Below are 16,551 nucleotides of genomic sequence, written 5' to 3'. Positions count from 1 at the left end.
TGGTGAGTGGATATGATTGAAACAGTAAAAGACGTTGAGGTGGGTACAGACTGGGTTTGATTTGATCTTTTTCACCACGACAGCAAGATAGCTGGAAATACAAATCTCTATTATAAACTTAAATAACGTTTTTGTTAATACTTCGGTTTTCTAAGAAACACGTTTGGATAGTATCATTTCATATAATTTATTTGGTAACATGGATTTCGGAAAATGTGACTACTTCACTCTAAGATGGCGTTTGCGCTGGAGAATGACGTCGCAGAGCATGCTATTTCTTCTTTTTTTCAGTCATATTGTCAGTGGTCAAATACGTTATTCAATCCCAGAGGAGATGAAGAAAGGATCCATAATTGGTAATGTTGCATTGGACCTTGGAATAGATATGCAGAGGCTCCGTTCCGGTCGGGCCCGTATCGTGACCGGAGAAAGCATCCAGTACACAGAGCTGAAGACAGACAAAGGGACGCTGGTAGTGAATGAGAGAATAGACCGAGAACAACTTTGTGGAGAGATAACGCCGTGTAGCTTCAGCTTTGATTTGATTTTAGAAAACCCGATGGAACTACATCACGTTACCGTTGAAGTATTGGACATTAATGATAATTCACCTTCTTTTCATCAGCACGAGATGCAATTGACGATTGGAGAATCAGCCGCACCGGGAGCGCGTTTTGTTTTGCCAACAGCCAATGATCCTGATGTAGGAATAAACGGGCTTCAGGATTATAATTTATCTCCAAATGAAAATTTTAATTTAAAAAAGCATTTAAATTCTGACGGAAGAAAACATGCGGAGATGGTACTTGAGAAACCATTGGATAGAGAGCGATATCCAAGTCTGTCCCTAAAGCTGATTGCAGTGGACGGTGGAACGCCACAGAAATCTGGTACAGTAAATATAGATATCACTGTCCTAGATATTAACGATAATTCTCCTGTTTTCAATCAGTCAGTTTATAAGGCCAATGTAATGGAAAACGCCGCAAAAGGTACCTATATTATAACTGTAAATGCATCTGACGCAGATAGCGGATCAAATGGTTTGATTTATTATTCCATTTCCAAAATGCAAGGCAGTATTGACAGTTTATTCGAAATTAACCAGACGACTGGTGTGATATTTCTTTCAGGGCCGGTTGACTATGAAAAAGCCAAAAAATATGAAATACGCATTGAAGCAACCGACCAAGGAGCTTTAACAGACTCGAGTAAAGTCGTAGTTGAGGTGATTGATGTAAATGATAACCCACCTGTCATTAATGTGATGTCATTCACTAGTCCTGTGTCCGAAGATTCTCCTTCTGGTACAACCATTGGCATCATAAATGTAAAAGACTTGGATTCAGGTGATAACGGACAAGTAAACTGTAGGATAGAACAAACTGCACCTTTCAAGATTATATCTAATTTAAGAAATTACTATACTTTGGTAACAGATACTGCATTAGATCGTGAAACTGTTTCAGAATATAACATCACTGTAGTTGCGACAGATGCAGGAATGCCTCCTCTCTCAACAAAACGAACCTTTCATTTAAAGGTCTCTGATGTGAACGATAATGCTCCAGTGTTTTCACAAGGTGTTTACAATGCGTTTATCGTGGAAAATAACTCTCCGGGTGTTTCTCTTTTAACCGTAAGAGGGCAAGATCCTGATGAAAACCAAAACGCCCGTATGTCTTATATCCTGGAAGATGCTAATATCGGCGCATCTCCAGTTTCTGAATATGCTTCAATAAATGCAGAAACCGGAGTGATACACGCAGTGTGCTCACTTGATTATGAACAAATCAAACAGCTGATTTTCGTAGTCAAAGCGCAGGATGGAGGCTCTCCTCCACTTAGTAGCAATGTGACTGTGAAAATACTGATCCAGGACCAGAACGACAACCCTCCTCAGGTTCTGTACCCAGTCCAGACTGGAGGCTCTCTGGTGGCTGAAATGGTGCCTCGTTCAGCAGATGTGGGCTATCTGGTCACTAAAGTGGTGGCTGTTGATGTGGACTCTGGACAGAATGCCTGGCTCTCCTATAAACTGCAGAAAGCCACAGACAGGGCGCTGTTTGAAGTGGGCTTACAGAATGGAGAAATAAGAACTATCCGCCAAGTCACTGATAAAGATGCTGTGAAACAAAGACTGACTGTTATAGTGGAGGACAACGGGCAGCCCTCTCGTTCAGCTACAGTCATTGTTAACGTGGCGGTGGCGGACAGCTTCCCTGAAGTGCTGTCTGAGTTCACTGACTTTACACACGACAAGGAGTACAATGACAACCTGACTTTTTACTTAGTGTTGGCTTTGGCTGTAGTTTCCTTCCTCTTCATCACGTGTTTAGTGGTTATTATATCAGTGAAAATCTACAGATGGAGACAGTCTCGCATCCTGTATCACTCCAATCTCCCTGTGATTCCATATTATCCACCACGTTACTCAGACACTTTGGGGACAGGGACTCTCCAACACGTGTACAATTACGAGGTGTGCAGGACGACTGACTCCAGAAAGAGTGACTGTAAGTTCGGCAGAGCTGGTAATCAGAACGTGCTGATAATGGACCCCAGTTCTACAGGGACGATGCAGCGGATACAGAGTGAAAAGAGCATCCTGGATGAACCAGACTCTCCTCTAGAGGTCAGTTCTCTTTTATTCCCTAACTAAAAGATACAACTGCTGGTGCTGTGTGCAACAAGCAAAGTCATATCTTATTTTTTATTTGAAATTGCAACAGGTAATAGGTTTCAGATTTTTCCGATAACAAGTGCTCTCGGTTTCTATCAGCACCACAGTTCGAACAGCTCCTTTTTAACTGGAAGTGCTTTGTTTTTAAAACTTTCCACTTTCCCCATACATTTCTAATTCGAAATGTTACCTTACGACGACGACTACTACTACTATTTAATTCAATACTATTCATAGTATCAAATCATAACAACAGTTATCTCAAGACACTTTACAGATAGAGTAGGTCTAGACCACACTATAATTTACAAAGACCCAACAATTCAAGTAATTCCCCCAAGAGAAAGCATTTAGTGTGACAGTACTACTACTACTACTTCTACTACTACTACCACTACGATTACTACCACTATAACTACTACTACTAATAATAATAATAATAATAATGTTATTCGTGCTTTTCTTCTTGTTAATGTACGCATGTAATGTAACGCATGCTAATTGAGCATGCTTCTCAGCCTTTGCAAATCTAAAGTGCCCTACCCACTCCAATTAATTAAATACCATTATTATTATTGCTAGTAGCATGTTAAGTAATCGCCATTATATTTCAGACATCAGTATGTGTCTTTATTATGTGCTTTGGATGCCTCCTTCATTATTATAGTTTGTAAACCATCTGGTGTTCACGTTTTGAACTCTAAGTGACGCTGTTGAACTAGAATGTAATGCGTAATCTCTGTGTTGCAGTTCAGGAGCGTTCTTTGTAAGATCACATTGAAGTAGGCTAAGAGGGATCATCAGGAAACTTGTACATCAAGAAAAAGTACTTTTTGTTATTCTAGTGGCTTTATTTCTTTCTTTTCTAATATATGAACAAAGTACATCTGGAAGCGTGGATTTTATTGAATATAGATCGGAGGATCTCGGTTATTTTTGTCTCGGATAATTTCCCTTTCTGACATGGCGTATCAGCAACCACTCTGCAAATGGCGTTTGTATTTCGGACATCAGCGGGTAATGGTTCTTTTGTTGCTTTACTTATTTAATATCGTCGCTGCTCAGATCCGCTACTCTATACCAGAGGAGATGAAGAAGGGCTCTCTTATCGGTAATGTAGCACAGGACCTTGGTTTGGATCTGAAAAGGCTCCGTTCTGGGCGGGCCCGTATCGTGACCGGAGAAAACATTCACTACACCGAGCTGAAGACAGACAAAGGGATTCTAGTCGTGAATGAGAGAATAGACCGAGAGCAGCTTTGTGGAGACGTAACGCCATGTAGCTTCAGCTTTGAAATACTTTTTGAAAACCCTATGGAGCTACACCACATAACAATTGAAGTGTTAGATGTGAATGATCATCCTCCGGTATTCAAGAAATCCGATATTATGTTAGACATAAGCGAGTCAGCTAACCTTGGGGCGCGATTTGTGCTCGACAGCGCAGAGGATGCTGATGTCGGTGTCAATGGCCTGCAAAATTATATTTTAACTTCAAATGATCATTTCGTTTTAAAGCAGCATGTTAATCCAGACGGGAGTAAATACGCTGAGATGGTGCTTCAGAAGCAATTGGACAGAGAGGAGGTTCCCCATCTCTCTTTAAAGCTTATAGCAGTAGATGGTGGGAATCCGCAGAAATCTGGCACTGTAAATATAGACATAAATGTTTTAGATGCCAATGACAATGCGCCCGTTTTCAACCAATCAGTGTATAAAGCTACGGTGATAGAAAACGCAGCAACAGGCACTAATATTGTTACTGTTAATGCTACAGACGCAGATAGTGGATCGAATGGTTACATCACATATTCAATTTCAAACATGAGGAGCAATATAGCTGATTTGTTGTCCATAGATCAAGTCTCTGGTGTTTTGTCTGTTTCGGGCCCAATCGACTTTGAAAAGGATAAAAAATATGAGCTAAGAATCGATGCAAAAGATCAGGGAGGTTTAACGGATTCAAGTAAAGTGATAATTGAAGTAAGTGATGTAAATGACAACGCCCCTACTATAAGCGTCATGTCATTCACTAGTCCTGTGTCAGAGGACTCTCCTCCTGGTACAACTATTGGCATTATAAATGTAAAAGATCTTGATTCGGGTGAAAATGGACAAGTATCATGTACAATAGAACAAACTGCACCTTTCAAGATAAAATCCAGTTTAAGAAATTACTATAACTTGGTAACAGATGCTTCATTAGATCGTGAAACTGCTTCAGAATATAACATCACTGTTGTTGCGACAGATGCAGGAATGCCTCCTCTCTCAACAAAACGAACCTTTTATTTAAAGGTCTCTGATGTGAATGATAATGCTCCAGTGTTTTCACAAGGTGTTTACAATGCGTTTATCGTGGAAAATAACTCTCCAGGCGTTTCTGTTCTCACTGTTAGTGCTAAAGATCCTGATGAAAACCAAAACGCCCGTATATCCTATTTTCTCGAGGTTTCTGATCTTGACGGATCTTCAGTCTCTCAGTGTGTGTCAGTTAATGCAGAAAGCGGAGTCATACACGCAGTGCGGTTATTTGATTATGAGCAAATTAAACAGCTGGTTTTCGTCGTCAAAGCGCAGGATGGAGGCTCTCCTCCACTCAGTAGAAATGTGACTGTAAATATAATGATCCAGGACCAGAACGACAACCCTCCTCAGGTTCTGTACCCAGTCCAGACTGTAGGCTCTTTGGTGGCTGAAATGGTGCCTCGTTCAGCAGATGTGGGCTATCTGGTCACTAAAGTGGTGGCTGTTGATGTGGACTCTGGACAGAATGCCTGGCTCTCCTATAAACTGCAGAAAGCCACAGACAGGGCGCTGTTTGAAGTGGGCTTACAGAATGGAGAAATAAGAACTATCCGCCAAGTCACTGATAAAGATGCTGTGAAACAAAGACTGACTGTTATAGTGGAGGACAACGGGCAGCCCTCTCGTTCAGCTACAGCCATTGTTAACGTGGCGGTGGCGGACAGCTTCCCTGAAGTGCTGTCTGAGTTCACTGACTTTACTCACGACAAGGAGTACAATGACAACCTGACTTTTTACTTAGTGTTGGCTTTGGCTGTAGTTTCCTTCCTCTTCATCACGTGTTTAGTGGTTATTATATCAGTGAAAATCTACAGATGGAGACAGTCTCGCATCCTGTATCACTCCAATCTCCCTGTGATTCCATATTATCCACCACGTTACTCAGACACTTTGGGGACAGGGACTCTCCAACACGTGTACAATTACGAGGTGTGCAGGACGACTGACTCCAGAAAGAGTGACTGTAAGTTCGGCAGAGCTGGTAGTCAGAACGTGCTGATAATGGACCCCAGTTCTACAGGGACGATACAGCGGATACAGAGTGAAAAGAGCATCCTGGATGAACCAGACTCTCCTCTAGAGGTCAGTTCAATTATGTAGATTTGTCTCTGCGCAGTTTATTTATCCTTCTGTGTTTAGTTACATTTATAGTGAAGTGCTCCAATCTATATCGTCCTCTTCAGCACCATGGACAGCATCACACTTTGCAGCACTTGATAGGAACTTCAAAAACATATAATCCTTATTTATCATTTAGTGATAGGCAGACTGATATCTTTTTAGTTTCTAAATATGCTAGCAAAGCACGAGTGATCTCCAGAGTCTTTTACTGTGAATTCACTCGTGATTGTTGAAAGAAGTGGTTTGTATGTTACTTAAATTATTGTAGTGACAGGCAAAAATGCTCCTTTTACAGTTCACATTCAACATAGCTTCTCCGAGTCGTGATAAAGGTTTATTCGTTTTTTGTTCATTTGTATGACATGTATTGCAATGTTCTATGTATTCACACTTTAGCATATTTTTAGATTTAGTTTAATAAAAACAGCTTTATACTAAAAGTCAGGGTGAGACTAGTTTGTACTTTGAGGTTTTTGTCCTTTTGCGGAATATTGCGTTTATATTTTTTAGATTATTTTGATTATCCACCAATCAAATTTAATCAACCACCTAATATTTCCAGAAATAGTTTTATATTGTGTTTCTGATTTTGAACTCCAAGGGACGCTGTTGGTCAATCCAACACATTCTTTACAAAATTACCACACAGTCCCCTCCCTAACCACCGTGTCTTATGAGAGAAAAAAAAGGTAGTCTGCACTGTGGGCTGGCATTCGAGGAAAACAGACGTATTAATTAATATCTCAATTCATATATATACAGTAAACTGAAAGTGGGCATCATTTTTCTTTAGAGGTACGTCCAGTGTTTCTTGGAACACGTATCGTGTTGGGATCGTTGAACTATTTTGTTTTGCTATGGCATGTGGAATAACACCCTACTCCCGGTGCGTAAAATGGCGCTTTGGCTGCGGACAGGATTGGAAGCTACTGTTCTTTGTTTTTTATCTCAACCACATGGTCAGCGGACATATCCGTTATTCAATCCCAGAGGAGATGAAGAAAGGCTCCCTAATCGGTAATGTAGTACAGGACCTTGGTTTGGATCTGAAAAGGCTTCGTTCTGGTCGGGCCCGCATCGTGACCGGAGAAAGCATCCAGTATACTGAGCTGAAGACAGACAAAGGGATTTTAGTCGTGAAAGAGAGAATAGACCGGGAGCAGATTTGTGGAGACGTTACGCCGTGTAGTTTCAACTTCGATGTCATTCTAGAAAACCCAATGGAGTTACATCAAATTACAGTTGAAATAACAGACATAAATGATCATTCCCCCACGTTCAAAAGAAATAGCATCAATTTTGAAATCAGCGAAATAGCTAATACTGGCGCTCGATTTCCATTGACAAGTGCAGAAGACCCAGATGTGGGTGTCAATGGACTCAGAGAATATTTTTTGACCGAGAATGAGAATTTTGTTCTGAAACAAAACTCGAATGCAGATGGAAAGAAATATGCAGAGATGGTGCTTCAGAAGCCATTAGACAGAGAGACGAATCCTAATCTATCTCTAAAGCTCATAGCTGTAGACGGTGGGACTCCGCAGAGATCTGGTACAGTAAATATAGATATCACTGTTCTTGATGTCAATGATAATGCACCTGTTTTTAATCAGTCGGTGTACAAAGCTACAGTAATGGAGAACTCTCCCAGAGATACTTACGTTACCACTGTTAATGCTAGTGACGCAGATTTCGGGTCAAATAGTATTGTAACGTATTATTTGTCAGACCTCAGCAATGGCCTCAGTGATTTGTTCACAATAGATGAAAAATCTGGTGTCATTTTAATAACAGGTTCTATTGATTATGAAAAAGATAAAAAGTACGAACTGAGAATCGATGCAAAAGATCAGGGGGGTTTGACAGATTCAAGTAAAGTCATAATTGAAGTAATTGATGTAAATGACAACGCCCCTACCATAAGCGTCATGTCATTCACTAGTCCTGTGTCCGAAGATTCCCCTTCTGGTACAACCATTGGCATCATAAATGTAAAAGACTTGGATTCTGGTGATAACGGACAAGTAAACTGTAGGATTGAACAAACTGCACCTTTCAAGATTAAATCTAATTTAAGAAATTACTACACATTGGTAACAGATACTGCATTAGATCGTGAAACTGTTACCGAATATAACATCACTGTTGTTGCGACAGATGCAGGAATGCCTCCTCTCTCAACAAAAAGAAGCTTTCATTTAAAGGTCTCTGATGTGAACGATAATGCTCCAGTGTTTTCGCAAGGTGTTTACACTGCGTTTATTGCAGAGAATAACTCTCCAGGCGTTTCTGTTCTCACCGTTAGTGCTAAAGATCCTGATGAAAACCAAAACGCCCGTATATCTTATATTCTGGAAGATATTAATATCGGCGGATCTCCAGTTTCTGAATATGCTTCTATAAATTCAGAAACCGGAGTGATACACGCAGTGCGCTCACTTGATTATGAGCAAATCAAACAGCTTATTTTCGTAGTCAAAGCGCAGGATGGAGGCTCTCCTCCACTTAGTAGCAATGTGACTGTGAAAATACTGATCCAGGACCAGAACGACAACCCTCCTCAGGTTCTGTACCCAGTACAGACTGGTGGCTCTCTGGTGGCTGAAATGGTGCCTCGTTCAGCAGATGTGGGCTATCTGGTCACTAAAGTGGTGGCTGTTGATGTGGACTCTGGACAGAATGCCTGGCTCTCCTATAAACTGCAGAAAGCCACAGACAGGGCGCTGTTTGAAGTGGGCTTACAGAATGGAGAAATAAGAACTATCCGCCAAGTCACTGATAAAGATGCTGTGAAACAAAGACTGACTGTTATAGTCGAGGACAACGGGCAGCCCTCTCGTTCAGCTACAGTCATTGTTAACGTTGCGGTGGCGGACAGCTTCCCTGAAGTGTTGTCTGAGTTCACTGACTTTACACACGACAAGGAGTACAATGACAACCTGACTTTTTACTTAGTGTTGGCTTTGGCTGTAGTTTCCTTCCTCTTCATCACGTGTTTAGTGGTTATTATATCAGTGAAAATCTACAGATGGAGACAGTCTCGCATCCTGTATCACTCCAATCTCCCTGTGATTCCATATTATCCACCACGTTACTCAGACACTTTGGGGACAGGGACTCTCCAACACGTGTACAATTACGAGGTGTGCAGGACGACTGACTCCAGAAAGAGTGACTGTAAGTTCGGCACAGCTGGTAGTCAGAACGTGCTGATAATGGACCCCAGTTCTACAGGGACGATGCAGCGGATACAGAGTGAAAAGAGCCTCCTGGATGAACCAGACTCTCCTCTAGAGGTGAGGTGCAATGCGCAAAGTCTGTACCTATTAAAAAATTGTTTCTCTGACATGAAATGTATATTGCAATATGTAGCAGGGTACAGTTTAACCGAAAACAAGTGCTCTCTTTTCGTTTCAGCACCACAGTGTAGACAACTAATTTTATCTGAAAGAGCTTTCTGGCTTGAAAACTTTCCACTTTCCTCATAATTTCTGTTTAATAATGCTACCCTCTGAAAATATTTCTACTACAAATTTTTTACTAAAAATAATACTGATATTTCTGTTATTGTTTTGTTAATATTGTTGTTATTATTATCATTATTATTCTTACTAATGCAACATAACTGTGCACGTTTCTCAACATTTGAAAATATAAAGTGCCCTACACAAGTTACGACATGAAATAATTTTTGTAATGTCAGTAGCCATAATATTATAGACATCAATTTGTATCCATGATAAATACAACAACATTGAATACAACATCTCAAGTTTTTTTTTAATAATGTGCACACACATATATTACCGTGGATGGGCTCTGAGCGCCGCTGTTGATACATCGCTGACTAACTCTCCAAGTAAGCAGTGCAACGGTCCACCCCTTTAATTCCCTTCTGTGTTTTTCTGCTTGGAGAGAAGACGGTCTGGTCCGTGAAGGTTTAAAGTGAAGCATTTCTTGTGGACTTCCTCTGCTGAAAACACCATTACATTTTCAATTGATGGATTTGAATACATCAGTTTTGCATTGAAAGAGATTACTGCTTCTGTTCCTCTGGATTTATGATGGCGTGTATGTGGATAACCACTCGCAGAGGCAAATGGCAAGCACTGTTTGCCATTCTTTGTCTTTTCAAGCTGAGCACAGTTAGTGGACAGGCTCGATATTCCGTACCGGAGGAGCAGGCAGAAGGGTCTTTTGTTGGAAACATTGCAAGAGATTTAGGATTGGATGTGGCGAGGCTCATATCAGGTAAAGCTCGTATTATTACAAAAGGAAGCCGACAGTATGTGGATTTAAACCGAGACAAAGGCACCCTTGTTATTAAAGAGCGAATCGACCGAGAAGAGCTGTGTGGAAAGACGACGCCCTGTAGCTTCAGTTTTGAGGTAATTTTAGAAAATCCAATCCAGCTTTATCGGGTAACAGTGGAGGTAATAGACATAAACGATAACAGTCCGTCGTTCCCAAAGGATGAAATCAATTTGAAAATAGTTGAAAGTGTTGCATCAGGGTCTCGTTTCGGTCTAGAGAGTGCAGACGACCCCGATGTCGGTATTAATGATATTCAAAAATACCTGCTTAAACATTCACATAATTTCAAATTAGAAGTACAGAGCCAGCCTGATGGAGCAAAATTCATCGAAATGGTTTTACAAAACCCGTTAGACCGAGAGAAAGAGGAGACTCACACACTCGTGCTGATTGCTTCAGATGGAGGGGAGCCACACAGATCAGGGACAGTGCGAATTCATATCACTGTGCTAGATGCTAACGATAATGCGCCAGTGTGTAGCCAGCCTGTTTATAAAGCAGATGTCCAGGAGAATTCTCCTGAAGGAACAGTGGTAACCACTGTAAGTGCAAGTGACGCAGATAAAGGAGTCAATGGCGATGTGACATTTTCTATAGCTCATGTCGCCAGAGAGGCAAAGCATCTTTTTGAAGTAAATGCTAAAACTGGAGAGATTAAAGTTGCAGGTAAACTAGATTTTGAAAAATCTAAAACGTATCAGGTAAACGTTAAGGCTAGTGACCACGGGGCACACTCAGATACGTGCAAAGTTGTTATTCAAATAATTGACGAGAATGACAACGTCCCTACAATACAGCTGATGTCATTTTCTAACTCGATATCTGAGGATTCTCCTCCAGGTACAACTATAGCTGTAATCAATGTTGATGACGAAGACTCTGATGGTAACGGTGTTGTCAAATGCTCCATTAACTCTGACATACCTTTCAAAATCGAGTCTTCATTAACAGGATATTATACTATTGTCACCGAAGACGTCTTAGACAGAGAAAGTATTTCTGAGTATAACATCTCCATAACCGTCTCTGACCAAGGCTCTCCGCCTCTGACTAGCAGTAAAAACATCAATGTAAAAGTGTCTGACGTTAATGACAGCCCACCCAAATTTGACCAATCAGAATATAGTAAGACTGTACCAGAGAACAACTCACCTGGATTTTCTGTATTTACTCTCAGTGCTAAAGATGCAGACTGGGGCCAAAACGCTCGAGTTTCTTATTTTCTGGAAGAGAAAGAGATTAATGGGGTAGCCGTGTCTTCTTTAGTGTCAGTAAATTCAGAAAATGGTGTCATTCATGCAGTGAGGTCGTTTGATTATGAACAAATCAAGTGGTTTGAATTTAACGTAACTGCTCGTGATGCTGGATCCCCTCCTCTGAGTTCAGTGGCTACAGTTAGAATACTGATCCAGGACCAGAACGACAACCCTCCTCAGGTTCTGTACCCAGTCCAGACTGGAGGCTCTCTGGTGGCTGAAATGGTGCCTCGTTCAGTAGATGTGGGCTATCTGGTCACTAAAGTGGTGGCTATTGATGTGGACTCTGGACAGAATGCCTGGCTCTCCTATAAACTGCAGAAAGCCACAGACAGGGCGCTGTTTGAAGTGGGCTCACAGAATGGAGAAATAAGAACTATCCGCCAAGTTACTGATAAAGATGCTGTGAAACAAAGACTGACTGTTATAGTGGAGGACAACGGGCAGCCCTCTCGTTCAGCTACAGTCATTGTTAACGTGGCGGTGGCGGACAGCTTCCCTGAAGTGCTGTCTGAGTTCACTGACTTTACACACGACAAGGAGTACAATGACAACCTGACGTTTTACTTAGTGTTGGCTTTGGCTGTAGTTTCCTTCCTCTTCATCACGTGTTTAGTGGTTATTATATCAGTGAAAATCTACAGATGGAGACAGTCTCGCATCCTGTATCACTCCAATCTCCCTGTGATTCCATATTATCCACCACGTTACTCAGACACTTTGGGGACAGGGACTCTCCAACACGTGTACAATTACGAGGTGTGCAGGACGACTGACTCCAGAAAGAGTGACTGTAAGTTCGGCAGAGCTGGTAGTCAGAACGTGCTGATAATGGACCCCAGTTCTACAGGGACGATGCAGCGGATACAGAGTGAAAAGAGCATCCTGGATGAACCAGACTCTCCTCTAGAGGTGAGGTGCAATGCGCAAAGTCTTAACTTCTTCAAACATTGTTTCTCTGAGATTAAGTGTATATTGCAATAGGTAGCTGCGCTCTCGATTCATTTCAGCACCAAAATGTGGACAGCTCCTTTTTTATCTGAAAGTGCTTTCTGGCTTGAAAACTTTCCACCTTCCTCATGACTTCTGTTCAGAAATGCTACCGTCTGAAAAACAATCTAAGAATACTACTACAAATAATAATAATATTGCTTTTATTATTATTATTATTATCGTTATTAATATTTGTATTAGTATTGGTGTTGATATTGTTAATGCATCCTAATTGGTCACGTTTCTAAACATTTGAGATACAATGTGCCCTACACAATTTATGACATGCAATTATTTGTTTTTAAAGTCAGTAGTGATATCACATACATCAAAATGTATCCATAATCTTTGAATTCAACATTAATAGTGTTCCTAGAAATTGCGCACACATACATTACCGTGGATGGGCTCTGAGCGCCGCTGTTGATACATCGCTGACTATCTGTCCAAGTAAGCAGTGCAGCGGTCCACCCCTTTAATTCCCTTCAGTGTTTTTCTACTTAGAGAGAAGACGGTCTGGCCCGTGAAGGTTTAAAGTGAAGCATTTCTTGTGGACTTACTCTGCTTAAAATCCCTTACCTTTTCAATTCATGGATTTCATCACATCAGTTTTGCATTGAATGAGATTACTGCGTCTGTTCCTCTGGATTTATGATGGCGTGTATGTGGATAACCGCTCGCAGAGGCCGATGGCAAGCACTGTTTGTCATTCTTTGTCTTTTCAAACTGAGCTCAGTTACTGGACAGGCTCGATATTCCGTACCGGAGGAGCAGGCAGAAGGGTCTTTTGTTGGAAACATTGCTAGAGATTTGGGCTTGGATGTGGCGAGGCTCATATCAGGTAAAGCTCGTATTATTACAAAAGGAAGCCGACAGTATGTTGATTTAAATCGAGACAAAGGCACCCTTGTTATTAAAGAGCGAATCGACCGAGAAGAGCTGTGTGGAAAGACGACGCCCTGTAGCTTCAGTTTTGAGGTAATTTTAGAAAATCCAATCCAGCTTTATCGGGTAACAGTGGAGGTAATAGACATAAACGATAACAGTCCGTCTTTTCCAAAAGATGAAATCAATTTGAAAATAGTTGAAAATGCTGCATCAGGGACTCGCTTCTCTTTGGTGAGTGCAGACGACCCTGATGTTGGTATTAATGATATTCAAAAATACACACTTAAACCCTCAGATCATTTAAAATTGGAAGTACAGAGCCAGAGTCATGGAGGAAAATTGATCGAAATGGTTTTGCAAAACCCGTTAGACCGAGAGAAAGAGGAGACTCACACACTCGTGCTGATTGCTTCAGATGGAGGGGAGCCACACAGATCAGGGACAGTGCGAATTCATATCACTGTGCTAGATGCTAACGATAATGCGCCAGTGTGTAGCCAGCCTGTTTATAAAGCAGATGTCCAGGAGAATTCTCCTGAAGGAACAGTGGTAACCACTGTAAGTGCAAGTGACGCAGATAAAGGAGTCAATGGCGATGTGACATTTTCTATAGCTCATGTCGCCAGAGAGGCGAAGCAACTTTTTGAAGTAAATGCTAAAACTGGAGAGATTAAAGTTGCAGGTAAACTAGATTTTGAAAAATTTAAGACTTATCAATTAAACGTTCAAGCCAGTGACCATGGGGGATATTCCGATACGTGCAACGTTGTTATTCAAATAATTGACGAGAATGACAACGTCCCTACAATACAGCTGATGTCATTTTCTAACTCGATATCTGAGGATTCTCCTCCAGGTACAACTATAGCTGTAATCAATGTTGATGACGAAGACTCTGATGGTAACGGTGTTGTCAAATGCTCCATTAACTCTGACATACCTTTCAAAATCGAGTCTTCATTAACAGGATATTATACTATAGTCACCGAAGACGTCTTAGACAGAGAAGGTATTTCTGAGTATAACATCACCATAACCGTCTCTGACCAAGGCTCTCCGCCTCTGACTAGCAGTAAAAACATCAATGTAAAAGTGTCTGACGTTAATGACAGCCCACCCAAATTTGACCAATCAGAATATAGTAAGACTGTACCAGAGAACAACTCACCTGGATTTTCTATATTTACTATCAGTGCTAAAGATGCAGACTGGGGCCAAAACGCTCGAGTTTCTTATTTTCTGGAAGAGAAAGAGATTCATGGGGTAGCTGTGTCTTCTTTAGTGTCAGTAAATTCAGAAAATGGTGTCATTCATGCAGTGAGGTCGTTTGATTATGAGCAAATCAAGTGGTTTGAATTTAACTTGACTGCTCGTGATGCTGGATCCCCTCCTCTGAGTTCAGTGGCTACAGTTAGAATACTGATCCAGGACCAGAACGACAACCCTCCTCAGGTTCTGTACCCAGTCCAGACTGGAGGCTCTCTGGTGGCTGAAATGGTGCCTCGTTCAGCAGATGTGGGCTATCTGGTCACTAAAGTGGTGGCTGTTGATGTGGACTCTGGACAGAATGCCTGGCTCTCCTATAAACTGCAGAAAGCCACAGACAGGGCGCTGTTTGAAGTGGGCTTACAGAATGGAGAAATAAGAACTATCCGCCAAGTCACTGATAAAGATGCTGTGAAACAAAGACTGACTGTTATAGTGGAGGACAACGGGCAGCCCTCTCGTTCAGCTACAGTCATTGTTAACGTGGCGGTGGCGGACAGCTTCCCTGAAGTGCTGTCTGAGTTCACTGACTTTACACACGACAAGGAGTACAATGACAACCTGACTTTTTACTTAGTGTTGGCTTTGGCGGTAGTTTCCTTCCTCTTCATCACGTGTTTAGTGGTTATTATATCAGTGAAAATCTACAGATGGAGACAGTCTCGCATCCTGTATCACTCCAATCTCCCTGTGATTCCATATTTTCCACCACGTTACTCAGACACTTTGGGGACAGGGACTCTCCAACACGTGTACAATTACGAGGTGTGCAGGACGACTGACTCCAGAAAGAGTGACTGTAAGTTCGGCAGAGCTGGTAGTCAGAACGTGCTGATAATGGACCCCAGTTCTACAGGGACGATGCAGCGGATACAGAGTGAAAAGAGCATCCTGGATGAACCAGACTCTCCTCTAGAGGTCAGTTAAATAATTTAACTTCGCCTATTCTCTGGTTTTTCTTTTTTGTCTTTGGATTTACAGTATTGCTCCATGGAGAGGATCTCAGTCGGGTTGTATCAATTGATAGGAATTCCGGTTTAACAGGAGAGCATATATCCTTGTTGTGAAAACGTATCCCTACAAAAAGAATTTGTATCAAATTTGCTGTAATAAAGCCTAAATAATAGTCATGGTCATACTGTCACCTTTCTTTTCCTATCTCCATTTTCTTAATATAATATATCCGCGCGCTTAAAGGATGGTGAGAGCATGGTTTAGGTTGAGCTGTTAAAAGCACTTCGTAAATGTTGAGTAGTTTGTTGTCACTATTAATCCAGAAAAACCACACAGTTTAGTAATCCCCAAAAGACAGAACACGGATCCGTCACCTCAGATGTGAAATGCAACACATCTATCACACCTCAACATCTTAATCCTTCGCTGCAGTATTTAGAATTCACACGTTAGCTTTTGGGCAACGGATCTAACTATTTAAAAATCCCTACACATACGTTTTACATATTAACAGTGCATAGGAGACAGCAAAGTTATTATATTACTCTTAATGTACTGCAACACCTTGTAAGATAATGCATTGTTGTATGGACGCATTGCTGTCGTTACATAATGAAAACCTTCATATTTTCATTTTACTTTCTACAGTTCGTTGTTAGAAGTCATCGTCTGCTTTTTAGGTAATTTTTTAGATGTTAAAATTATATTTCATTTGCAAATAATGTCTTGAAAATTAATCTCACCGTGATTTTTACAACAGATATCTGT

At 41.2% G+C, this 16,551-nt stretch overlaps 6 protein-coding genes across 9 annotated transcripts in view; all 6 read left to right on the top strand.

The window, feature by feature from the left end:
• LOC114562568 (protocadherin gamma-A11) overlaps nt 1-16,551 on the top strand; it is a 262,197-nt gene that overhangs the window by 118,521 nt on the left and 127,125 nt on the right. The window lies entirely within an intron of this gene.
• Nucleotides 57-6,432, top strand: LOC114562572 (protocadherin beta-16-like). Its single transcript, XM_028589042.1, has 2 exons — nt 57-2,635; nt 6,074-6,432. The coding sequence occupies exons 1-2, from the start codon at nt 200-202 to the stop codon at nt 6,089-6,091; spliced, it is 2,454 nt and encodes an 817-aa protein (XP_028444843.1). The 5' UTR covers nt 57-199; the 3' UTR covers nt 6,092-6,432.
• Nucleotides 3,489-6,067, top strand: LOC114562574 (protocadherin gamma-B7-like; the record flags this gene model as incomplete). The annotated part of the gene is made up of 1 exon (XM_028589044.1): nt 3,489-6,067. A coding segment is annotated over exon 1 (2,421 nt), but the record flags the coding sequence as incomplete, so codon positions are not given.
• Nucleotides 6,970-9,550, top strand: LOC114563256 (protocadherin gamma-A7-like). The gene is made up of 3 exons (XM_028590105.1): nt 6,970-7,345; nt 8,633-9,408; nt 9,530-9,550. Exons 1-3 carry the CDS (start codon nt 6,970-6,972, stop codon nt 9,548-9,550), a joined length of 1,173 nt encoding a protein of 390 aa, XP_028445906.1.
• On the top strand, nt 10,087-13,215 carry LOC114563255 (protocadherin beta-16-like). Its single transcript, XM_028590104.1, has 2 exons — nt 10,087-12,594; nt 13,180-13,215. The coding sequence occupies exons 1-2, from the start codon at nt 10,174-10,176 to the stop codon at nt 13,213-13,215; spliced, it is 2,457 nt and encodes an 818-aa protein (XP_028445905.1). The 5' UTR covers nt 10,087-10,173.
• Nucleotides 13,330-15,756, top strand: LOC114563254 (protocadherin beta-16-like). Its single transcript, XM_028590103.1, has one exon. It carries the CDS (start codon nt 13,330-13,332, stop codon nt 15,754-15,756), a length of 2,427 nt encoding a protein of 808 aa, XP_028445904.1.

The sequence above is a fragment of the Perca flavescens genome, chromosome 10, assembly GCF_004354835.1.
Source record: "Perca flavescens isolate YP-PL-M2 chromosome 10, PFLA_1.0, whole genome shotgun sequence".
Taxonomy (NCBI): Eukaryota; Metazoa; Chordata; class Actinopteri; order Perciformes; family Percidae; genus Perca; species Perca flavescens.
This window is presented reverse-complemented; position numbering and strand designations above follow the sequence as displayed.